This window comes from Moschus berezovskii, chromosome 8 (genome assembly GCF_049115385.1).
Source record: "Moschus berezovskii isolate FMDL1 chromosome 8, NW_MosBer_1.0, whole genome shotgun sequence".
Classification (NCBI taxonomy): domain Eukaryota; kingdom Metazoa; phylum Chordata; class Mammalia; order Artiodactyla; family Moschidae; genus Moschus; species Moschus berezovskii.
In genome coordinates, this window is record NC_142467.1 from 105,880,699 (window position 1) to 105,898,360 (window position 17,662).

General features: G+C 51.5%; 1 protein-coding gene across 3 annotated transcripts in view; it reads left to right on the top strand.

Annotated features, from left to right (window-relative positions):
- The first annotated feature begins 55 nt into the window (after positions 1 to 55).
- The window catches only part of SIN3B (SIN3 transcription regulator family member B), a 48,435-nt gene continuing 30,828 nt past the window's right edge, over positions 56 to 17,662 (top strand). For 2 of the 3 annotated variants that reach the window (XM_088839144.1, XM_055429228.2), the window contains exons 1-5: positions 56 to 185; positions 427 to 533; positions 1,783 to 1,936; positions 9,173 to 9,373; positions 14,899 to 15,042. In XM_088839144.1, the coding sequence (XP_088695270.1) occupies positions 78 to 185; positions 427 to 533; positions 1,783 to 1,936; positions 9,173 to 9,373; positions 14,899 to 15,042 (714 nt within the window). In that variant the 5' untranslated portion in view covers positions 56 to 77. Of the gene's footprint in view, positions 186 to 426; positions 534 to 1,782; positions 1,937 to 9,172; positions 9,374 to 14,898; positions 15,043 to 15,686; positions 15,729 to 17,662 lie in introns of all 3 variants that reach the window. The other variant, XM_088839143.1, reaches the window with a different exon arrangement.

Below are 17,662 nucleotides of genomic sequence, written 5' to 3' on the forward strand. Positions count from 1 at the left end.
CCCCCAGGGCGGAGCCAGCGCATGCGCGGCCGACCCTCCGGCGGGGGGCGGGGCGGGCCGCGGCTCCGAGTTCCAACATGGCGCACGCTGGCGGCGGCGGTGGCGTCGGCCCTGCGGGCCGGGGGCTGAGCGGCGCCCGCTGGGGTCGCTCGGGCTCCGGGGGCCACGAGAAACTGCCGGTGCACGTGAGTGGTGCCCCAGCCCTCCATGGGGAACCCCGTCGTCCAGTCCCCGGAGGTTGGCGCCCCCTACCAGGGCCCCGCCCGACCCTGGCCCTGCGTCGGCCTCCGCTCCGCTGGGCCCCGGACCCGCGACTCCCAGCCTCCGCCCCTCGGAGCCCGGCCTGTCCCCCTCCCGCCAGGGTCCCCCGGCCCCGTCCCCTTCTGCGCCGACCGCGGCCCACCGGGACCCTCCCCCTCCCCGCAGGTGGAAGACGCCCTCACCTACCTGGACCAGGTGAAGATCCGCTTCGGCAGCGATCCTGCCACTTACAATGGCTTCCTGGAAATCATGAAGGAGTTCAAGAGCCAGAGGTACCTGCGGAGCCCCTGCCCAGGGGGACGCCCTGGGCCGCAGTGGGCCTGAGCGGTGTGGGAGCCCCCAACCCCCGCTGCCCCTCAACAGGGTGACCTTGCTCGGGTTGTGACTTCTCGGAGCCTCACTTCCTTCTTCCAAAAAAAGGGACGAAAGGGTACCTTCCTTGTGGAGCTATTGTGGGGATTCCTGGAAGGAGGGCAGGGATGGGGTGAGGTGAGTGAGGCAGTCAAGCAAGCACAGGGTGGGATCCTGTCTTTACTCAGAATGTTGGGTTTTTTAAAGATAAATTTTGTTCGTCGGGGATTTTTTAAAATTTAGATTCCCACCCCCCACCCAGCACTACGTGAAAATGTTACTTATCCTGATTAAGGAATGTTTTGGCACTGTTGCCTCACCCTCATCCCAGGCCTACTTGGGAAATAAAATGCTTAATAAGGAACCTAGCACTTAGAAGGCATTTAAAACACATTAGCTGTTTTCATAGGCACAGAATCAGGGGGGGTTAGAGATATTTCGGGGACCTCCCGATCCCCTGTCTTGTTTGACAGGGGGCTTGCTGAGACTTAGAGTGGGCCAGGGGTTCACCCAGATTCATGTTAGGAGCAGAGACAGGACCAGGACTCCATCCCTTCTGATTTAGATTCGTGAGTATCACATCCACACTGTGCTGCTTTCCCCACTGAGGAAGCAATAACGGCAGAACTCACCTGGTTTCCTTCCACAAGCCAGATGCTAAGACCTTGGCCCTGACTGCAGCCCTGAGGGAGAACCCCGTCTCCTCTCCTTGAGCTGTTACGCAGTCTCCATACTTGGAGGGCCTTTGACATTTATGCATCACCGTCAGTTGCTGGGAACAATTCCTGTGTCACAGCAGATCGCTAATTCGTATGAAGTGAGTTTATCTCTCCATTTAGAGGACTTGGCCTCCTGTCACTTCTTGGAGCTCAGGGTGTGCAGCTGGCTCTCCTGACATTTTCAGAGCCCAGCGCACGTGCTTGCGGTTTTTTGGGGAGCTGTGCTGTGTGCCTGTTGCATGGGGTTTTGCCGGGAAGATAGAGGGCGCCCAGGCCTGGCTGCCTTGGTGGTGGACCACCATCTGCAGAGTCACACGGAACACAGTTTAGGGTGCTTCGTTGTCTGTTGAGCAGCCTGTGTCCTGAGACAGTTAAGAGAGTCAGAAGTCAGCTTGGTTCCCAGTCTGCACCCTAAGACGCTCCTGCCCACTCCTGGTCTTCTTTGTTCCAGCATTGATACTCCTGGCGTCATCCGACGAGTGTCGCAGCTCTTCCATGAACACCCTGACCTCATTGTCGGCTTCAACGCCTTCCTTCCTCTCGGCTACAGAATAGACATTCCCAAGAATGGCAAGTTAAACATACAGTCGCCTCTGTCGAGCCAGGTATGCAGTGGTGTGAGTGATCTGGCCTTCGCACCGCCCACCCTGGCACTGGGGTACTCAGGCCAGGCAGCATGTGTCTCATGTGTTTCATTGGCAGGGAAGCAGGTGAAGGGCCGATCTTCTTGAAATGCTTCTAGCACAAATCAGAATAAATCGAAACACCTTCCCCCGCAGCCTCTGCATCCCAAATTGATCCATTTGGCAGATTTAAATCAAGAGTGGGTGTGTCTGTGTGTGTCAGGGAGGCATTCTCCGAACATAGTTTAATGTCCAGTCACAATCAGAGATGTGGATGGACCTAGAGTCTGTCATACAGAGTGAATAAGTCAGAAAGACAAAAACCAGTATTGTATATTAGCGCATGTATTAACATGTGGAATCTAGAAAAATAGGACAGATGAACCTAGTTCCAGGGCAGGAATAGAGACTCAGACATAGAAAACGGACCTGTGGACACAGTGGGGGAGGGGAGGGTGGGGTGAATTGGGAGATTAGGTTTGGCATAAATACACTACCACGTGTAAAATAGGTAGCTACTGGTAACTATAGTATGTAGCATAGGGAGCTCGGCTCAGTGCTCTGTGATGACCTAGAGGGATGGGATGCGGTTGGAGTAGAAGGGAGGTCTAAGAGGGAGGGGATATATATGTATATAGCTGATTCACTTGGTTGTACAGCAGAAACTTAACATTGTAAAGCAACTGTACTCTGATTAAAAAAAGATAATGGTAATCGCAGCCACCAAGGTCTGGGTTTGAGGCTCCCCCTCAGAGCGCTAGGCAGGCCATACTTGTACTTGGGCCTGTGATCCCTCTGATCACCCTTGGCTCCACACAGAATAAAGCGGTGGAGATGCGTGTGTGAGCAGCCATCTTTATTGTTGGTGTGCTTCATTTCCCTGTGGGCAGGACCATGGACTCCGCTCAGGCTTGTGGTCCCTTAAGTGACAGGTGGCAGCCTCTTCTGTCTCTGCAGCCTCTTCTGTCTCTTCTTGTTTGAGCTCACCAGACCCCCTGAGGAAAAGACTGTTTGAGCTTTACTTTTATAAGGTAGCCATTGTCTTTTTCTCTCCCCGGTCCCGTTGCCATTTAGGGCATAACACTGCTGGTGGCATTGCTGGCCAGGGCATTGTGGGTGTTCAGCGGCATCCCTGGCCTCCACCCGTAGGCCCTCACCCAGTCGAGACAGCCAAAAACAGATCTCCAGACAGAGCCACATGTCTCCTGGGAGCAAAATCACAGCATTGAGAAGCCCTGGTGTGACTGAACCAGCTCTTTCAACCACCTCCTCCTCCATCTCTGCCCAAGGGGTTTTTGCAGGGAAGCTAAAAATCTACTCTGAAGCTTTTTGTAGGTTTCTCCTCTGTTGAAGGAGATTGCAGTTTCCTATCAATTAGGGAGTCAGGATTTGAAAAGAGAACAATGTGAGGCGACTTGGCAGTGGCAGACCCCTCTCCGAGGGGAGTTAGTGCATACATTCTGCCTTTTCTCCATGCGAGGCAGTCTTGTCAGCACCATCAGCAAGTCATCTCATTAAAGCTGAGGAGTGCGCCTCACTTTTAAAAAGGTACTTGGAAGCCTCAGGCCAAAAAAGCTTCCATTTCGTGTTTGCAAATGAAGCCCCAGGATCCAGAGGTAGCGCTTGTGCCTCCAGATGATAAAAGCCTTAGCAGGGATTAACCTTCAGAACAGTCCCGGCTAGGGGAGAAAAGCAAGCTGTTTGCAGCTGTGTGTGCAGGGGCACTTTGCTAAATCCGAGGCACTGTGTAAACACTGGGTGTTGAAGAAAGAACCGGTGACCAGGCCCTAAATTGCACTTCCCATGTGGAATGTGCCTTTCTCTAGCCCTGTGGGAGTAATTGCTCCCAAGGCCGGATCTTCACACGAGCCTCACCTCTTAAATAGCCGCAGGGCTCCTGCTGTTCCCCACGTAACTTCAGGACCTGTTGGAGAGATAAGGAGAACAGACCAGTCTTGTCTGCTCCCGGGGTGGATTTCGTGACTGCAGGTCTATTAACTCTGAAGAGGAGTTTGATGAGAACGTTCCCTTAATAGCTGCCTACCAGGGCTTTTCGGTCTTGCTGCATCCTAGGAGCCGCCATGTGTGGGGCTGCTCCCCAAGCCCGACAGGTCCGTGCCCTTCCTCCCCTCCAGTCACCTGCTGCCGTCTTGGTTTCAGTCACGTCTGTGGACCTGCTGTGTTTCCAGCCCTGCTTCCCGCCAGGCCCAAACCTGATGTCTTCTGAACTTCTTAGAGTCCTTTTCAAGTCAGTGGTAGCCTGAGAACTTTCCAGGGCTCCCTGCTCACTAGTGCCGTGGAGATTTTTTTTTTTAACTGGTTTTTCTGGCTTCACTGTATTGAAGGACCTTCTCTGTGTATGTGTGTGCACGTGCATGCGCACGTGTGAGCATTTTCCATTTCTTCATCTCGTCACTAATCCTGTCAGCTATAGACAGAGAATAGTTCTGAAGTGCTAAGGAAGAGAAGTAAGTGTTAGCCTGTGGGGAGCCTTTGGTGCAAGGTTTCTCAGCCTTGCCACTGGCTTGCCACTGGGGCCAAATTGTTGTTCTTCGTGGGGCCCGTCCCATGCTCTGCAGGGTGTTGAACAGCATCTCTGGACTGCACCCACCTGATGCCAGTAGCACCCCCCCACCCCCCTCCAAATGTGACAGCCTTAAATGTCTCTTGACATTGCCAAGTGTCCCCTGGGTTGGGAACAGAATCTCCCCGGTTGAGACACTGGCCTAAGGGAAAGATAAACAGACATGTGCCATGATGTGGGCAGCATGCCCAGACAGGGGCCAGGGACCACAGCGGGAAGACCATCCCCTGGCTGCGGCCTTTGGAATCAACACCTTTTTGGATCTGGCTGACTTTAGTTATAACATCACCTCCTCAGAGAGCAATCCCCCAATTCCCATCCCCAAGTCATTTTCACAGCATCCCATGTTACATATTTCAAAATAGCATAGCAAAGCTAAGAAATAAACAATGCGCTGTTTGCTGCTGGTTTGCCTTTGCTGGCAGATGGGGTCCTCAAGATCAGGCCTGTCTTGTTGACTACTGTCCCCGTTCTGGGACAGCTGAGGGGTGCGCCCCCGGGCGTTGGAATAGTGGCAGGTCTTGGCTGCCAGTTCTGTGAAGGATAGACCCTGCCTCTCGGGGGCGGCTCCTCTGTACTTGCCCAAGATCACGGCTGCTGAGATGAACTTGAGAGAGAAACCTTGAGGTGCAGTTTGTAGTTTAGTGTCCCCTTTACACTCAGAGGGACGCCGGCTGCCTTCCCTCCAGGAAGGGTCATCCAAAGTTCATTCAGTCCCTGGGAGGCCACCTCTTCGGTTTACGTCTTAGTCATCCATGGAGTAGAGGTAGGCCACCTCCTCCGTGCCAGTCACTGAGGCACTCCATTCAGATTCCTGGCTTTGCGGGCCCTTGCATGGTTGAGGTGGGGGCTCATGCGAGACACGTATGGATGGATGTGAGACGCGAGAGGGAGCTCAGTGCCACGAGTGAAAGGTAGCAGAAGCCAGGCCTGGGGAGGTGCGGTGGGCAGAGGTAGGGGAGCAGGAGCCACGCCTGTGTCTTCTGGGGGAGGCTTCGTAGGGGGTGGTGTGAAGGCCTGAAGTGGGAACGAGTGGGTGTGCCTGAGAAAGCCAGGAAGCCGGTGGGGTCGGGACCTGAAGCAGAGGCTGTAGGGAAAGACCCAGGAGCGTGAGCAGCCAGGGGAGAGTTCTGGAAAGGCCCCTCCAGCTGCCATGCCAGATGTGGACTAGCGGGGCAAGAGAAGATCTGGGAGGCTGGGGGGAGCCCTGTGTGAGCCAGATAGAGTGGAGGATATTGTGGGCCGGGGGCGAGGTGTCGGTGAAAGTGAGCGACCTGGGTGATGGCAGGAAGCCTGTGGCTCTGGGTCGATGCGGCACCTGCTGAGGTGGGCACTGGGGCAGGGGCGGAGGGGCCACTGTTCTCTTTTTGGGGTGTCCCCTGAGGGGTCTCTTCAGTACCAGATGGGGCTGTGTGTGAACGCTCAGATGGACCAGTCGGCCATGCATGGCCGTTCCTTAGTGTCCAGGAGGCGTTTCTACTGTGCCTGGTCAGGGCCACCCACAGCAGGCAGAGCACACAAAAGCCTGGATTGTTCCAGAAAGTTTAGACCAGGGGTTGGCAAACTGTGGCCCACAGAACGAATTTGTGTGGCTGGTAGCTTCTACATTTTTCAGATTTCAGCAAAAAAAAATTTTTTTAATTGTGGTAGTGTTTACAAAACATAAAATTCATCATTATAACCATTTTAATGTGTCCAATTTAGTGGCTTTTTAGTATATTTACAATACTGTGCAGCCACCACTAATTCCAGAACATTTTTATTACCCCAGAGAGAAACATGTACCTCTTCGGCCCCATCCTTCACACCACCTGGGCAACCACTGATCTGCTTTCTGTCTCTATAGGTTTTCCTGTTCTGAATACTTCATATAAATGCAGTCATGCACTGTATGTCTTTTTGTGTCTGGGCTTCCTTCTCTCAGCATTGTGTTTTTGAAGGTCATCCATGTTGTATTGGGTCTTCCCCAGTGGCTCAGCGGTAAAGAATCCACCTGGAATGCAGGAGACCCAGGTTTGATCCCTGAGTCGGGAAGATACCCTGGGGAAGGGAATGGCAACCGACTGCAGTGTTCTTGCCTGGAGAATTCCATGGGCAGAGGAACCTGGCAGGCTGCAGTCCATGGGGTCATAGAGAGTTGGAGATGACTTTGGCAGCTCACAACAGCAGCGGCATGTCATACCAGCACTTCATTCCTTTTTAAGGCTGAATAATACTGCACTGCATAAATGGAGCGCATTTTGTTCATTCACTCTTCACTTGATGGACACTGGGGTTGTTTCCACCTCTTGACAGCTGTGAGCAGCGCTGCTGTGAACAAACACGTGTAAGGATTTGTTTGAACACGTTTTTGGTTCTTTGGGTGGATACCTAGGAGTGGAGTTACTCAGTCACCTGGTGACCATGTTTAACTTACTGAAGAATCACTGGACTGTTTGCCACAGTGGTTGGACCATTACCGTCTGACCTTTTTTGTGGAGCCCTGGTCTGCAGGGGTGGTTCTCCGTCTTGTCACAGTAACTCACTTCAGAGAACAACTGGAGGAGGCACGTGGTGCTTAAAAATGCCCTCTTATACTGGTGGGAAAGGAGCCCCCAGTGAACACACAGCCTCCTCTGAAACCGTCCTGGGCTCTAAGACTACTCCCTCCCCCTGCCTCTGCTCAGCTATTCCCACCGACAAACCTGTGTACCACAGAGGAACACAGGATCAGATCTCTGTTAGTTTAAGTGAAAGGTGATCAGGAAGAGCATCCCCAAAGTGATTTAGACCCCACTCCAGTGCCAGGGAGGAACAGTGCTTGAGAGCTGTGGCCGCTCTGGGTCTCTTGTTTCTCTGTTTCCCTTGGCTCAGACTTCCTGGAGTTGCCTCTGCACCCACCCCAACCCCAGATTTGTATCTCAGGGTTCTGACCCTTAGTATCTCAGAATATGACTGTATCTGGAGATAGGATCTTTACAGAGACAACTTAGGTAAAATGGGGCCATTAGGATGAGCCTTGATGCAGGCTGACTGTGGTCCTTACAAGGAAGAAATGTGGATACAAGGAGCACCCTCAGGGATCTGTGGGTGCAGAGGGGCAGCCCTATGAGGACGCAGCAGGAAGGAGGGGCAGCTGTCCAGCCAGGAGACCTTGGGAGAGTCCAGCCCTGCTGAACCCTTGAGCTTGGACCTCCAGCCTGTGGGATTTGTCGTGGCGACCCTGGTGCCCTGGTAGACTCACTCAGGCGCTGGTGGACCCACTCAGGGCACGCCTGGTGGAGGTGGTGGCAGTGTGCCTGGAGTCCCCTGGAGCCCAGGGTCAGCTGCAGGTGCCAGGGGATTTCGCCCGATTATCCCCAACTGTGGATGAAACGCACTCTCTTCTAAGCACTGCTCCAGGCACTGGGGGTACAGCCATGTCCAAAATAGAATCCCTGCTCCCCTGGAGTCTCCCTGCAGCTAAGGGCTAGACAGATGGTAAAATAAGTAAAATGTGTCACCTGTAGGAAAGTGGCATGTGCCGTGGAGAGAAAGAGAGCGAGAAAGGGGCTCAGAGTGCTAGGAGGTGAGGTCTAGAAGATTCCCTGAAAGGGGCTGTGTACGCAAAGACCTGAAGCCGGACCAGAGGGATCCTGACCTGCCCGGGACCCAGGCGGGGACTTGTAGGAAGCTGAGGGTCAGTCCTGATGGCCCAGCTGAGGTCAGTGGCAGAGCAAGGCCATCCTCAGGTGGTTGTTCAGTAGCTAAGTCATGTACAACTCTTTTCGACCCCGGGGACTGCAGCACACCAGGCTTTCGTGTCCTCCATCATCTCCTGGAGTTTGCTCAGGTTCGTCCATTGAGTTGGTGATGCCATCCAACCATCTCATCCTGTGCTACCCTCTTCAATCTTGCCATCCTCAGGACCACACATGAAATTCCAGTCTAAAAGCGGAAACATCGCCTCCTTTGTGGGGTGGTCCTGTCCCGCTGTGAATTAGGATTCCAACTTCTAGGAGAGAGAGACATGTGTCTGTTTTTTATTTGTATTTATGTTGACAGAAGAGCATGTAAATGGAGAGCATGCTTGATGACTGCTCAGGGCCCATCACTCTTCTCTCATGTAACTTGCCCCAGGCTTAGCACCAGAAGCCCCACAGCCCTGGGCAGCCTGGACAGGGGCCTCCCTCACCAGCAGGGTCCCAGTCTCCTGCCTGCTGATGGCAAGTAGCTTTCACACCTGAAAACAGTCCTGCTGAAATGGACTGGCCAGAGGGGTGGGAAGACGGTTATAAACGGCCCAGAATTCTGCTCCGAAAAGGATTCACCCATCCACTCTTCGTAGTTTTCTCATGAATGCTAGTTTTTCAAAGTGTGGAGTGTGCATCATGGTTTTAGGGCCTTTGAGTCTGTTAGAAAGATCAGGCAGAGGTGAGTTGGTGAGACTCCCAGGGATGCATGGGCGCTCAGAAGGCTGAGGTGTCTCCGTGTTTGCGTGCCCGTCTCTGCCTCCCTCTCTCCAGGCCCCCAGAAGTAAACTTTTCTGAATCGAAGGAAAAAACTCGGCCCTGTGCCAAGTTTTGCCTGCTCTTGCACAAGTGGCTCAGTCTGCTGTTTTACAATCCGCTCCCCATGTCGGGCCCGACGGTAACTCACTGTCATGCTGTTGTCAGGAGAATTCGCACAGCCACAGCGACTGTGCGGAGAACGTGAAGCAGCAGATGCTGTACAAGGAGGACAAACCCCAGGTGCCCCTGGAGTCCGATTCCGTGGAGTTCAACAACGCCATCAGCTACGTGAACAAAATTAAGACCCGCTTTCTGGACCACCCGGAAATCTACAGGTCTTTCTTGGAGATACTGCACACTTACCAGGTAAGAAGACTTAGGTCACACTTTTCTGTCAGTGTGGGTGGTATTCAGTGTCAGGTGCGTCGGAAGCATTCAGATTTTCTTCATGAATTCCTGTAAAATTCTGATTAGCTCTTTTTTTTTCCTGCAAAGAGTCTATATGTAAAACTGAACTATTTTTAAGTGTATAATTCCGTGGTATTAAGTACTGTTAAGTACGTGGTATTAAGTCACACTGTTGTGCAGCCATCACCATCATGCATTTCCAGAACCTTTTCATCTTCCTGAATTGAAACTGCATCCCCATTAAACTCCTGTAACTCCCCCTATCTCCCTCCCCCAGCCCCTGGCACCCACCCTTCTACTCTGTCTCTGAATCTGGTTCTGCTTGGGGCCTCCTGTGAGTGGCTTCGTATCTGTCCTTTTGACTGGCTTGTTTGCTTTAGCATGATGCCCTTAAGGTCCATCTGTGCTGTCCCATGTGTCAGAATGGCCTTCTTTTTGCGTATTATCGCGTTGTATGGCTTGGCCTCATTTTCTTTCTCCCTTCATCTGTCAGCAGACACTTGGGTTGCTTCCACCTTATGGCCGCTGTGAGTAACACTGCTGTGAACAGGAGTGTACCTGTTGGTGTTCTGTGTAGGTTTGCTTTTAATTTGTTCCCTGAGGTGCCTCTGCACCCTCTTTGGGAAACACACATTAGAGGGTTAAAGAACCCCCTGCAAGAAGACAGTTTTCCTTTTATAAAGTGGCTTAGTTATTATTTAGACAATAGAACTACCCTTTATTGATGCTGATTACAACTGGGCCTTGCGCCAGGTACTGGGTCAACAGAGATGAATGGTTGCTATTGCCTAGGAGTTTAGGGCTGTGCGAAGGAGAGGTGTGTCAGCGCTGAAGGTTGCTGACCCCATGAGGGGTCATGGAGAGGCTACTCAGATTAAATGTCTTTCAATGTTTAGTTAATTACTTTGGCTGCATTGGGCCTTAGTCATGGAACTCGGTCTTCACGGCACCGTGTAGGATCTGTCACTGTGGCACACAGACTCCGGTTGTGGCATGCAGGCTTGGTTAACTCTCCCTGGACCACCAGGGAGATCCCTCAGGTTGAATCTTAACAAATCAGTCAGAACCATCAGGTGAAAGATGGAGTCTCTCGGTGCTGGGCAAGGTCTGTGCAAAGGCCCAGGGGCCAGAGCGGGCAGCTGGCTTCAGGGAAATTGGCAGGGAGTACAGTACAGGCAGGCCAGTGGCAAGGGGCATCAGTGTCATACAAGGAGTTCAGACATCATCTGTGCCCAGACATGAAGTCTCTGCTGCTTTTTGTTTTTCTAACCAACAGAACCCATTTAAAAAAAAAAAAAAAGTTTATTTTCATTTATGTGTTTGGCTGCGCCCTGTTGTAGATCTTTGTTGTAGCATGTAGTTACAGCATAGACCTTAGTTGTGGTTTGTGGGATCTAGTTCCCCGACCAGGGATTGAACCCCGGCCCCCTGCCTTGGGAGTATGGAGTCTTAGCAATTGGACCACCAGGGAAGCCCCAAGGACCCTAAAGTGAAATCTTGTGCACAACCTTAATAGGAGAAATAAAGAAGTGAGATTCCTTTTAGCATAAATGATGATGAGATGAACAGCATTTGCTTCCTATAAACCTGGTGGAGCTATTTCGATGGCCTGAATATCCACGGGCACTGGTGCTGGTGACGTGCGTGGCCCTGTCAGCCTCATGTCCAGTGTCTGCATGGGCCTTTTACAGCATTAAGAACTTCCTGCTTCTCAGAGAGAAGTGGTTGCACGTGGCAGCTCTGAACACCAGTCTGTAACCATGGGGATTTATGGGTCTGTCACAGATTCCATGGGGTCCAAACATCTTGGTCAAGAAGGATCATTAGAAGGAAGGCCAGGAGGTATCTGTTCTGGTGTTGGGAATTGAGCAGAGACGTTAGACTGACTTAACCAAGGTCATAGCGAAGGGCTGCAGGTTGATTTGGAGAGCGCGTGAGGGGAAGGTACAGTTCAGCCTTCTCCAGCCACAGCCACAGGAGTCAGTTGGAAATGCAGCCACCTGGGCCTCCAACTCCAGGTTCTGCCTGGCATCTGCTTTTCCAGCAAGCACCCTGGCAACACAGACCATCCATTTCTTCAAGAGGAGCTGGCAGAGTGAATTTCTATGTGAGTTATTCTGATTTTAGAACATTGGCTCAGATTTTTAAAATTTTTTTTTATTTATTTAATTTATTTTTGGCTGCCCTGGTTCCTCGTTGCTCTTCGGGCTTTCTTGAGTTGCGGTGAGTGGGGGCTGCTCTTCACTGTGGCGCACGGGCTTCTCATTGCAGTGGCCTCTCTTGTTGCGGAGCATGGGCTTTAGGGTGCTTGGGCCTCAGTAGTTGTGACCCACGGGCTTCGTTGCCCCTCGGCATGTGGAATATTCCTGGACCAGGGATTGAACCTCTGTTCCCTGCATTGGCATGCAGATTCTTAACCACAGGATCACCAGGGAAGTCTGGGTTTGAATTTTTTTAAGACATTGTGAGGCCAAAGTGGCTCTGGAGTAAATTTAGCCACGTTACTTTTTTCCTTTTTAATCTGTTGAGCCTTTGTTCAGACCTTAGCTGTGACTCCTTGCCCTTCAGAGCCCTTTTGTTCACCACCCTGAACCTTGGGGTTCTAATCCATAAAGTGGCTATAAAGCTGGTGGTGCTGACCCAATTAAACATGGTTTAAACTGAGGTCACTGATTGAAGTACAGTGCTTGCCTTAGGTCATTTGAGGGGAGTGGGTTCCCTTACACAGCTTTGTACATGTGTCGTGTGCCTGGACAGACATAGCCAACTCTGCCCTGACATCCCCAGAGTGACCGCACTCTGCACATATGCCCCAGCCACAGGGCTTTTGGGGAAATGGGGTCAGGACACAACACTCAAAAACTGTGTCAGCCACACACTAACAAAAAAAAGGTACTGGGCCTTTCCTGGTAGTCCAGGGGTTGAGAGTCTGCCTGCCAATGCAGGGGACACGGGTTCCGCTGGTCCGGGAAGCTCTCACATGCCTCAGGGTAATTAAGCCCCGGTGCCACACCTACTGAGCCCACATGGTCCGCAACATGAGAAGCCACTGCCATGAAGAGCCCCAAGTGTTGCAACTGGAGAGGAGCCCCTGCTTATAGAGAAAGCCCATGCACAGCAACGAAGACCCAGCGCAGCCAAAATAAAAAAAAAAAAAAAAAAAATATATATATATATAGGCACCTACTAGAAACTGGTAGCACCGTTGTACCCTTGTCAGGTGGCTAAGCATGATGTGATTATTGCAACACGTGACCTTGGAGAAGCCCTGAGGTTCACCTGTGGACGTGGGTGTGGGAAGGTTGCAGCCTGCGGGTCACTGTGAGGTACCAGGAGGAAGTTTCCTACAATGCGATGGGAGGACGCCGCCCCAGATTGGAAGGGTGGCTCCTAACAGAGAGGGAGGGTGTGTGCATGTCTGGCACCGTGTGTTTCCCACATGGCCTGGCTCAGCCAGGTGTACTTCTCCACATTCCCCCCTTGTTACTCCTGTACAAAAGCCTGTCTTCTTAGCAAATGCAGAATCCACCCCAAGCTCAAATCATTTTTCAGTATTTGTCCCAAACAGATGTCTGTTTAAAGCAGGCCTTAGAGCATAGCTGACTCTTTCTGTGGGAAAATTTGCAGGAGGGGCATCCCTGCGTTAGAGAGTGTGCTCCGTCACATGATCATAGATGGCGCCAGCCTTCCCTCTGCCAGTGGCACCAGGCTTTCTTTCCACCTTGTAATGGGAGCGCCCAGTTCCCCATACACTGCACGGAGATCACCAATCACTCACCCAATCTGATGAGCAAAAGTGCTGTCACTGTGTTGTGGTGCTCCGTCATGTCGGACTCTTGGTGACTCCATGGACTGTAGCCCACCAGGCTCCTCTGTCCATAGAATTCTCCAGGCAAGATTACTGAAGTTGGGTTGCCGTATCCTCCTCCAGGGAATCTTCCCCACCCAGGAATTGAACCCTAGCCTCTTGAGTCTCCTGCATTGGCAGGCGGGTTCTTTACCAGGAGCCACTTGCTGTGATGCTGTTTTAAATTGTATTTCTTCAAACATCACTTCGTCTGATCACTGTTTTATCTGCATAGGGATGATTTGTATTTGTTCTCTGAGCTGAGTGATCTTGCCTGTTTCTTCCTTTGGCCTTCAAGTGTCCCGGTAACTTGGGGCAGGGTAGGGTGGAGGCAGTTTTTTCTCCCTCCTAACTAGGTGCTCTGTGTGCCAGGATTTGGAAAGCACCTTTCCCCGAGGGGTGAAGCAGGCTGAGGGGAGGGCGAGCCAAGGGCTCCCATTCCTGTCTCTCCCCCTTTGCAGCTCCGGGGGAGGATGTCGAAGCCTTGGCGTGCTGCTTGCTCTGTCATGTTCTGGGTGTAACGTTGATGGAACTAACTTTTTTTAAATTCACTCTTCTTTTTTTTTTTGGCTACTGGGTTTTGGTTTTTGTTTTTCAGTTTTTATTTTAATGGAAGGATAATTGCTTTACAGAATTTAGTTGTCTTCTGCCGAGTATCAACACGAATCAGCCATAGGTGTATATATATGTCCCCTCCCTCTGGAACCTCTCTCCCATCTGGGTTTTCAATGCTGTGCCCAGGCTTTCTCCAGTTGTGTCGTGCGGAGACTGCTCTAACGGCGGTGCGCTGGCTTCTCATCGTGGTGGCTTCTCTTGTCCCGGAGCATAGTCTCCAGGCGCGCGAGCTGCAGTGGTTGTGGCGCACAGACCTCGTGTAGGATCTTCCCCGGTCAGGGATCAAAGCTGTCTCCTGCATTGGCAGGCGGATTCTTACCACAGCGCCAACAGGGAAGTCCAAGGACCGACTTCTAACAGCCGACTTGGCGTTCTCCTCACCTCTTTCTACCCTCCCAAGCTGCGACCCCTCTGGTCTTCATCTTGTTGTCTTAAGCTCCAGGTCAAGCCATCTCCCTTGCGGGGTCTTGGTGACCCTGGGAGAACAAGTTCCTTAACCTTCAGGTCCCTTCCTATCCTTCTTCACCCTCTGCCCCTTCTAGACCCAGCGCTAGCTCATTTCCCCTGCCCAGCAGGACAAGTCCCCTTGCCCTTGGGAGGACTGTGGATTCGCCATTCACCTTGCCTTTCCCCAGCCTCTGCTCAACAGTGCTGCTCGAGGGCTGGGGCAAGGTCCTTCCCTGACCTTGCCTCTCTCACATTGCCTCCACGCTCCCAGCTCTCACCTGATCCATGGCTGGGGCTCAGGCCAAGTTGTGCAGCAGGGTCAAGTTGCAAGCACACGGGGCTGTTCTTCAGAGCTGGTGAAAGGGGAGTGGTTGGGGGGTAACCCAAGGTGTCAACTGGGCAGCGGGCTGGGCCCCTCTATCCTGGTGACAACAGTCAGGGGCTCTGCCTGCCGAGTCTGTCTTTTGTGAATCGTCCCTCTCTCCTCCACAGTGGGATGCCTGAATGTCCCAGCCTAGGGTGTCTCCTGGTTCCTTGGCTAACGACTTGTTTTCCTTTTCCTGGAAATCGACAGAAGGAGCAGCTGAGCACGAAGGGCCGTCCCTTCCGAGGCATGTCTGAAGAGGAGGTGTTTACCGAGGTGGCTAACCTCTTCCGTGGCCAGGAGGACCTGCTCTCCGAGTTTGGACAGTTCCTGCCTGAAGCCAAGCGTTCCCTGGTGAGTACAGAGCACCCACCCCCGTCTGGGGCCACGTTCTCAGCCAGAACCCCACACCTCAGTGCAGCCTTCAGGCCAGGCCAGGTTTATCCACTCCCCAGAGACACTGGCTTTCTCCCGAAGCCACGCCCAGTGCAGCCACCCATGGGCCCCGAGTGCAGGCTCCACGCCCTCATTGACCTGGAGCAGGTCCTCCAGAGGGCTTCTTTGGACCGAGAGCAGTGGGTCTGAGGGTGGTTTGGGGGGCAGAGTGTCTTCCAGTGGAGACCTGCCCATAACTGGGGCCTGTGGTGCAGGAGGGGTCAGGCTCACTGCCTGCCTGTGCAGCGGGACTGAGTGTCCATGGGCTGAGGCTCAGCGGTGACTGGCGCAGGGGCATCGACCTGGGAGCGGAGGAGGGGCCTGGGATGAGGAGTTTGGGAGCGCAGACTGCACTGTCAGCCTTTCTCTCTCTGCTGTGGCCTGAGGCCTGCCAAGCTGCCTTTTCCATTTGCTCCTTTTCTTTTTCTTTTCTTGTGAACTTAACAGCTTTCAGAAAAAAACTGAAGGAAAGTTCACGTAACATAACGATCACAGTTTTAAAGTGTACAGCTCAGTAGTGTTTAGGGCATTCATGGTGTTGTGTGACCATCACTTCTGTCTAGTTGCAGAACATCCGCAGCAGCATCAAAGGAAACGTCGTCCCGGTGAGCAGTCACTCCCCACCCTCTCCTCCTGAGACCCTGGCGGCCACCAGTTTGCTTCCTGTCCCTGTGGATTCGCCTGTTCTGGCCGTTTCATGATTGATAGGTGGAATCATACATGTGGCCTTTGATTTTCACGTGGCTTCTTTCACTCGACATCATGATTTTAAGCGTCATCCGTGACATCAGAGCTTCACACGTTATGGCCGAATAATAATTCCATTGTGTGGACGGATCACAGTTTGTTCGTCTGTTCATCCATTGATGGACACTTGGGTTGTTGCCACCTTTTGGCCACTGTGAATAGTGCTGCTGTGAACACACATGTACAAGGTTTTGCTTGAACACTTGTTTTTGGTTATTTGTATGTACCTAGGAGTGAAATTGTGGAGTCATACGGTAACTGTATGTTTAACTTTTGAGAAACTGCCAGACTGTTATCCACAGTGGCTGGACCATTTTCCATTCTCACTAGAGGTATACTTGGATTTCAGTTTTCCACATCATCAGCAATGCTCAAGATTTCTCTTTTTTTTTTTTTTTAAAAAAAAGTCTTTGAGGTGGCATGAAATGGTGTCTCATTATAATTGTGATTTGCATTTCCCTGCTGACTCATGATATTGAGCATTTCATGTGCTTACTGGCCATCTGTTTACCTTTGGAGAACTGTCTTTTCAAGTACTTTGCACAGTCTTCCATTTGTCTCCTGGTTGTTGGGTTTTCAGAGTTCTTTATATACACTTGTCATTAGTCCCTTATCACATATTTTTCTCTGTTCTGTAGGTTGTCTTTTCACTTTCTTGTTAGTGTCCTTTGATCAAGTCCAGTCACCTATTTTTTTCCTTTCATTGCCCTTGGTTTCACTGTCAAATCTGAGAATCTGTTGCTAATTCTGAGGTCATGAAGGCTTCCCTCTAAGTTTTCTTCTAGTACTTGTATAGTTTTAGCTCTGATTTGGGTCGGTGATCCAGTTTGAGTCAGTGTTTGTCTGTGGCTTCAGGTAGGGTGGATGTTTGTATGTGGTGTGAGGTGGGGTCCAGTCTGCTCTGTTGAGGGAATCCTTCTCTTCCCATTGTATCGTCTTGGTGCTCTTGTCAGAAATCAGATGACCAGCATTATGGGTTTATTTCTGGGCTCTGAGCTCTAATCCGTTGGTCTCCACGTCTGTCTTTGGCCAGCACCACATCATCCTGATGACTGTAGCTTTGTAGTAAGTTTAAAATCAGGAAGTGTGAGTCCCCCGATTTGGTTCTTTTTCAGGATTGTTTTGACTAGTCAGGGCCCATTGCAGTTCTATATGAATTTAAAGGTTGGATTTTTCATTCTAGCAAAAAAGACCATTGGGAGTTTGACAGTGATTGCATTGAATCTTCCAACTGTTTGGGGGAGTTTTGCCATCCTAACAAGATTAAGTCCTCTACCCAACAAACAGGCAGCACTTTTCCCTTTATTTAAACGTTTGATATCTCTCAGCAGTGTTTCATAGTTTTTTTCCCCACTGTGTACGTCTTGACCCCTTTGGTTAAATTTATTTCCAAATACTTGATCCTTTTTGTTGTCATGGAATTTTTTTGTATATAACTTGACTGATTATTTTTGTCTGTGCTGGGTCTTCTTGCTGTTCGGGCTTTTCTCTAGATGTGGAGAGTGGGGGCCACTCTAGTTGTGGTGCACGGGCTTCTCATTGTGGTGGCTTCTCTTGTGGGGCTTCATTAGTTACGGCATGTAGGCTCAGTAGTTTAGACGCCCTGGCTCCAGAGCACAGGCTTCATAGTTGTGGTAGACAGGCATACTTGCTCCAAGGCATGAGGGACCTTCCCGGATCAGGGAACAATTGTTTACCACTGAGCCACCAGGGAAGTGCTGCAATTGTTCCCTTAATTTCGCTTCTGGATTATTCACTGCTCATAGATAGAAGCCGCACTGCTTTTTGTGTT